The 7723-nt window shown below is 35.9% G+C and overlaps 1 protein-coding gene across 1 annotated transcript; it reads left to right on the forward strand.

The window, feature by feature from the left end:
• The first annotated feature begins 1700 nt into the window (after positions 1-1700).
• LOC120147272 (anthranilate synthase alpha subunit 1, chloroplastic-like) lies at positions 1701-3807 on the forward strand. Its single transcript, XM_039160714.1, has 9 exons — positions 1701-1749; positions 1893-2044; positions 2159-2274; positions 2356-2602; positions 2685-2741; positions 2844-2996; positions 3074-3154; positions 3229-3315; positions 3428-3807. Exons 1-9 carry the CDS (start codon positions 1701-1703, stop codon positions 3752-3754), a joined length of 1269 nt encoding a protein of 422 aa, XP_039016645.1. The 3' UTR covers positions 3755-3807.
• The last annotated feature ends 3916 nt before the right edge of the window (positions 3808-7723 follow it).

A 7723-nucleotide genomic window follows, 5' to 3' on the forward strand; every position in this document is an offset into this window, starting at 1 on the left:
TTGTTGTATGTGGATGACATATTGGTTGCAGGACCCAACAAAGATCATATTGAAGAATTGAAGGCACAACTGCCTAGGGAATTTGAAATGAAGGACTTGGGATCAGCAAACAAGATTCTAGGGATGCAAATTCATCGAGACAGAAGTAATAAGAAGATTTGGCTTTCACAAAAGAATTACTTAAAGAAGATCTTGTCACGATTCAACATGCAAGATTGTAAGTCAATTTCTACCCCTCTTCCTATTAACTTCAAATTATCCTCCAGTATGAGTCGCAGTGAAGAAGAGATGATGGAGATGTCTCGAGTACCGTATGCATTAGCAGTGGGAAGTTTAATGTTCGCTATGATATGCACAAGACCAGACATTACACAAGCAGTGGGAGTGGTTAGTAAGTACATGGTGAATCCATGCAAAGAGCATTGGAATACAGTAAAGAGGATCATGAGATACATCAAAGGGACCTCAAATGTTGCATTATGTTACGGAGGATCAAACTTATTAATCAATGGGTATGTAGATTCTGACTATGCAGGGGATTTGGATAAAAGCAAATCTACGTGTTCAAAGTTACTGGTGGAGCTGTAAGCTGGGTTTCAAAATTGCAATCAGTTGTGGCTACGTCTACAACAGAGGCAGAATATGTAGCAGCTACACAAGCCAGTAAAGAAGCAATTTGGTTGAAGATGCTATTGGAGGAGCCTGAGCACAATCAAGAGTATGTCTCTCTGTTTTGTGATAGTCAAAGCACTTTGCATCTAGCAAGGAATCCAAAATTTCATATAAGGACAAAGCATATACGAGTTCAATACCATTTCATTCGTGAAAAGGTGGAAGAAGGGACGGTAGATATGCAGAAGATCCATACCAAAGACAGCATAACATATTTCATAACGAAGGCGATCAACGCTGATAAGTTTACCTGGCGTCGATCCTCTTGTGGCCTGTCAGAGACGAAAGCAACATGAAGGTACAAGGTAAAAGGAATGGTGTGAAGATATGATTGTTTCAATCAAATCTTCAAGTAGGAGATTGTTGGAAATCGGTGTCAACTTGCACCGAAAGTTGGGGAAAAAATTATATAATTCCACCGAATGGTGGAATTGTCAATATAAGTGTTAATTGTTGAAAAAATGGTAAAGGTACAATCTCACATTTAGTCTTTGTACTTTAGAGTATTTTCAAGATTAGTCCTTAAGCTTCAACTATAAATACCCTAACCCATTTAGCTTCAAAATCATCCCAAAGAATTCTAGCTTTCTTCCAATACTAGAGAATCTAGAGAGTTTCTTGAGAGTCGCTTTCTCCTTTTTATCAAGAGAGAATTATCATTGTTTTCTCCTTCGTATATCGAGCGAAGTTGTAATTCCTATTTTCTTATAGTGAAATTCTTCTATCGTTGCCTGTGGTTTTTACCCTATATTATTTAGGGGTTTTCCACGTAAATTTTGTGTCCTTTTATCTTTATTTTTATTTTCTCAAATTATCAATTACGATTTTGCTCAATCCGATAGCCGTCTTCAGTAATAACGACATATACCTGAAGTTAATATTTAGCAATAATGACAAAAATGATCATACATTGCAGAAGAGCATATGCATGGTTTTTTATGATTTTCATGGAGATTATATGGCCATAGCATGCTATTTGATGTGTATGCCATATGTTTCCCAGAAGATTTTGGCATTATCAATGATCAATGGTTGAATTTAGAAAATCTTGGGATTTGAGTTCTTCAAAATTGACTGGTTGGTTACTATAGAGTACCTGCATATCCATGCACAAATGAACTATAAGTTCTGCTTTTGGCTAAAAATTATAAAGCTTTCTGGTATTGAACTGTGTGACTTGTCTTTTTCTACAATTGTGCTAAAATTTCAATGACGTGTAGGTGGGTGGTTTGGTTATTTCTCCTACGATACGGTTCGCTATGTGGAGAAGAAAAAACTCCCCTTTTCAAAGGCACCACATGATGACAGAAACCTCCCAGACATACATCTAGGGCTATACAATGACGTCGTGGTATTTGATCATGTGGAAAACGTATATGTTTACTCCATCAACAATAAACAGTTCAGGATTTTAGTTTATAAATCAACTCTGCAGTAAACGTATACATCCTGGTGGAGTAATATCGACTGTTCCTTTTATCTGCAGAAAGCATATGTAATTCACTGGGTGAGGCTAGACCGACACCCCTCTGTCGAAAAAGCTTATAACGAAGGAGTTAAACACCTCGAGAAGTTGGTGGCTAGACTACAGGGTGATGATCTGTAAGAAACTATTAAGTAGTACTAGTTTCGGTTAAATTTTATGTGTTCTAATTTATTATGACACTCGGATTTCATTCTTAGCCCAAAGCTATCTCCAGGCTCCATAGATTTGCACACACATGGCTTCGGCCCTTCTTTAATGAAGTCAAATATGGAAAGGGAAGAGTATAAGAAGGCTGTACTAAAGGCAAAAGGGCATATTCTAGCAGGGGATATTCTCCGGATTGTATTAAGTCAACGTTTCGAACGGCGAACGTTTGCCGATCTGTTCGAAATATATAGAGCTTTGAGAGTTGTTAATCCAAGTCCTTATATGGCTTACTTGCAAGTTAGTTTCTTGTTCATTAATTCTTTAGTTGTGAATCAACAGTTATGTTTCTTGAATTATATAATCTGATATGCCCTTTCAGTCTAGAGGAGGTATTCTAGTTGCTTCAAGTCCTGAAATTCTTACCAGGATAAAAAAGGTATACTATTAAACTTCATGTTTTGTCCTTCTCTAAGCTGATGTCATGAAACACTTCAGTTGGCTGTTCTAAGATCTCAAATTTTGTTACTGCCATATATAGAATAAGATTGTAAATAGGCCATTGGCCGGAACAGCGAGGAGAGGAAAAACACTAGCGGAAGATGACATAGCTGAAAAGAAACTGCTGAGTGATGAAAAGGAACGTGCAGAACATATCATGCTTGTTGATTTGGCACGAAACGACATGGGAAAGGTTTATAGTCTAGTTTTTCATTCCAAAGAAATGAACTTTGTAGTTTCATTTAAAACTTCCATGTTTCTTCTGCTTAGGTCTCCAAATATGGTTCTGTAAAGGTGGAGAAGCTGATGACCGTCGAACGATATTCGCATGTGATGCACATAAGCTCCACAGTAAGAATCATAACTCTGTAGGGAGTAGGGACATGCACATCATCATTTACCTTCTCGAAACTTAAATGATGCAGGTTACTGGTGAGTTGCAAGATCATCTCACTAGTTGGGACGCCCTCCGTGCTGCACTTCCGTGGGGAAACGTTAGCGGAGCACCAAAGGTTCAATGCTTATCATTTACATGTCTTAAGAAAATCCCTTTTTCTCAAATGTAGAATGAATATTTAGGAGCTTGCCTTAATTCTGAGATTATGGTCCCGCCACCATAAATAGGTGAAGGCCATGGAGCTAATTGACGAGTTAGAGGTGTCGAGACGAGGGCCTTACAGTGGAGGTTTCGGGGGCATTTCGTTCGACGGTGATATGGATATTGCATTGGCTCTCAGGACCATGGTTTTAACTACAGGAACCCGTTATGACACAATGTACTCATACAAAGATGCTGACCGCCACCGCCGAGAATGGGTAGTGTATCTTCAAGCTGGTGCTGGTATAGTGACAGATAGTGATCCCAATGCCGAGCACTGTGAATGCGAAATCAAAGCGGCTAGCTTTGGTCGTTCCATTGACTTGGCTGAATCTGCATTCGTTAATAAATGATGCAGACTTTCCATCCCTATGGCACCTTAAGAAAACAAGCAAATATCTTTTACTTCTCCATATCGTTTGAACAAGCTAGTTAAATTCATTCATATGAAGCTTGTCCCTGATGGAACAAAGCTTGGCAACAACTTTACTCATGTTAATCGCCTCACTTAGTGATTCAGCAGAATAGGTGAGTCCCATTTCAATATGGAATTCAGCACCGACTCTGTCGCTTTCCAAACTGTTTCCACTCTAAGCAATGTCTGCAATTGTACTCGTCTCGTCCGACTTTTTCTTGAAGAAGAATGAGATCTATAATCTCGACCATTGGTCAGAACCATCGAATCTGGATTAAATTGCCATCATTATCCAAAATTGTTAACAAAATCTATAGTAATAAATTATTTCAAAACTTCATATCTGTAACACCCTCAACCCGTATCCCAACCCAGATACGAGTCAGAGATATTACATTGACTTTTAAAACACAACTCATTACAAATAATAGTAAAATACTTGAACTTATATTACGAAAAATACAATAATATACATATGGTACTATAAGTTTACCAAAATATTCAGAGCATACACAACTTAACTTTTTAATTACATGCCAACATCCATTTTCATAACAAAATGACCTACTGATTAAGTTGCTTCTGATTTGATAATTGCAGGAGTAATGTTGTCCAGCTGCTTAACCTCGATCGTCTACTTTATCGGATCCTACGTGTGAAACACTCACACGCTAAGTCATCGACTTAGTGAGACAATAATATAATAATATCAATAAACATAAAGTAATTGCCAAAAATGAGATGAGTTGCAATAATAAGATGTATGTAAATAATGCAATAACCAAAACCATGTTTCTTACACATATACTTATCAAATTCACATTCATAAGTTCTCCTTAGTAAGTTCATTAGCCAATGGTACCATACAGAGAACCTAATGTATGTGAGTATTGTGAGGTTGTGCACTATGCTGTCACCACAGCTCATATAATTGCACCTAAGTGCCACGTAGAATTGCACCGGAGTACCGCGTAGAATTGCACCGTAGTGCCATATAATAATGTCCATAAGGACCACATATCATTCCTTAAGAATCATATACATATGCCAAGGATCAAGTATGTGTCTCACCAGACTTCACACATGTTCCAAAGAATACATATATGTCCCGAAGGACCACATATCATTCCTTAAGAATCATATACATATACCAAGGATCAAGTATATGTCTCACCAGACCTCACACATGTTCCAAAGAATACATATATGTCCCGAAGGACCACATATCATTCCTTAAGAATCATATACATATACCAAGGATCAAGTATGTGTCTCACCAGACCTCACACATGTTCCAAAGAATACATATATATCCCGAAGGACCACATAGACCCTCTACCCTTGGCATGCCAACTATACCTATAGTTCTCATTTACATAACATGGGCTTTCACAATTTATCTAATTCATATCACGTAGACATATTATTTCCATACCTTTATCATATAACTCATATAACTTTTCTTTCATATTCATGTCCCATAATGCATATGGTATGGATTCATGTCATATATCATCATATGAACTACGATCATGTATCAAAATATTGAATCTAGACTTATCACAAGTCTAGAACTGAATAAAATACATATTCATGCTATGCATATGCACTCGCCTAGATTTCTTTGTTTTTCCCTCGATTGATCCTACTTGTCGATGGTTCCGGAACTCGATTAGGCTCAATATCTACATAAGCAAAATTTTCAAGGTGATTATTAGATGCCTAAGTCTTGAAATTAACCTCTAATAGCCTACCAATTTAAAGGATTAATAGTTTAGTCTCTATTCTTTCTTTTTTTTTTCATTATGGGGGAATCGGTTCCCCCCCTGGGGGTATCGATTCCCCTCTAGCATTCTGGAAATTCATATTCGTTTGAGGGGGGATCGATTCCCCTTGAATGGGTACCGATTCCCCTAGCCCAGAAATCCCATTTTAAGCTCGAAAATCACCTTATTTCAGCTCAAACCTTCCTATTTCACTTCCTTTAATACTCCTAACTTTAATACACATACTTAAACATATTTCTATTCCATAATCACTTCTTTAACTCCAAATCTAATCATTCCTATGTAATTGCAAAAATTATACTAGTTTTGCAACATGTTCAAATTCTTATTCTAACACTTCCTATCCCTTAATTAACTTGATGACAAGTCAAATCTCACTTCTAATTCTTATTATGAACCCTAATATAAGATTTCACTTTTCTACTTCCTTTCTTTAATTCTTCATATACTTCTCCTCTTGAGGTTTTAAAACAATTTAAACCTCCTTTAAGCTTAACTATTGCCTAATAGTCATGACTCAACCATAAATTCATCAAGAAATTCACTAACAAGAAAATCTTACCTTAGCTTGGGGTCTCACGTATGAAGAAGAAGAAAGAAGAAGATGACTCTGGAAGCTTGTTTTAATTTCCTACTCTTCCACATGCTTAATATAATACTAACCTCAAAATTATATTGCTATAAAAAGACCATTTTGTCCTTCAAATCCTCCTTCTTTATAATTCAATCCTACACCAAATAACTCAAATAGGTCATTGAACTCTTCCATCATTTTACTTAAATCACCAAATGCTGAAACTTTACAAATTAATCACTAACCCGGCATGGAGGATGTTACAATATCATAACTCTGATACCATTTTTTTAAGAACAGAAAAATAATCAAGGTAATATTAAAATAGAATAAAACACGCGTAAGAGACTATTTAACGTGGTTTAATCTTGTCTATATATATAGATGAGAAAAACACATAATTGACTATAAACACAGAGATCACGAATAATACAAATACATAATATCATATATGTTGGTAGTCTAATATATAAATTCTAAAACTCCATGTACATTAAAAATTCTCTCAAGATTCCTACACAATCATCTTTAGAAATAAATTACAAAAGTTATAAATATCCCTCTATATTGCTACCTCGTTTGAGAAGGCCGCCTAGAAGATTAACAAAAAAGAAAAATTTAGAACAAGATGATACCCTTTATCCTAGAAAAGACAGTAAAAATGCGTGGTAAATTGGCCATTATATCAGAACCTACAAGGAAGAAATTCGTGGAAATAAAAGTCTTAAAAAACTAGGAAGTTTCCATTTTATTTTTGAAAATTTATAAATTATCACCTGATTACTTATATAATTTGGTTCCATTGATTTTTCTATAGTGTCTATATGGGCTTCATCAAGGCAACATCAACTTTCAACGCAAAAGCTGCTAACAAAAAGGAAGCAACCTCCAGCCCACCAACAATCCGTAGACAACACCAGTCTTCATCTCAGTAGCAACCAATATACATAAGAAAGTTGTGTCTCTAACTCGGCTACACAAGACTCTTCTACTTAAGAAGTGTTGAAAATCGGTGTCAACTTGCACCGAAAGTTGGGTGGGAAATTATATAATTCCACCGAATGGTGGAATTGTTAAAAGAAGTGTTAATTGTTGAAAAAATGGTAAAGGTATAATCTCACATTTAGTCATTGTATTTTAGGGTATTTTCAAGATTAGTCCTTAATCTTCAACTATAAATACCCTAACTCATTTAGTTTCAAAATCATCCCAAAACATTCTAGTTCTCTTCCAATACTAGAGAATTTAGAGAGTTTCTTGAGAGTTGTTTTTTTCTTTTTATCAAGAGAGAATTATCATTGTTTTCTCCTTGGAAGATCGAGAGAAGTTGTAATTCCTATTTTCTCATAGTGAAATTCTTCTACCATTGCCCGTGGTTTTTACTCTATATTATTTAGGGTTTTCCACGTAAATTTTGTGTCTCTTTTATCTTTATTTTTATTTTCTCAAATTATCAATTGCGATTTTGCTCTATCCGATAGCCGTCTTCCGTAACAATTGGTATTCGCGCTACAGCAAAAGTGGCTTATTGTGGCATTTTTTTTTA

The sequence above is a fragment of the Hibiscus syriacus genome, unplaced genomic scaffold (assembly GCF_006381635.1).
Source record: "Hibiscus syriacus cultivar Baekdansim isolate YM2019G1 unplaced genomic scaffold, ASM638163v2 tig00000218_pilon, whole genome shotgun sequence".
NCBI classification, from domain to species: Eukaryota; Viridiplantae; Streptophyta; class Magnoliopsida; order Malvales; family Malvaceae; genus Hibiscus; species Hibiscus syriacus.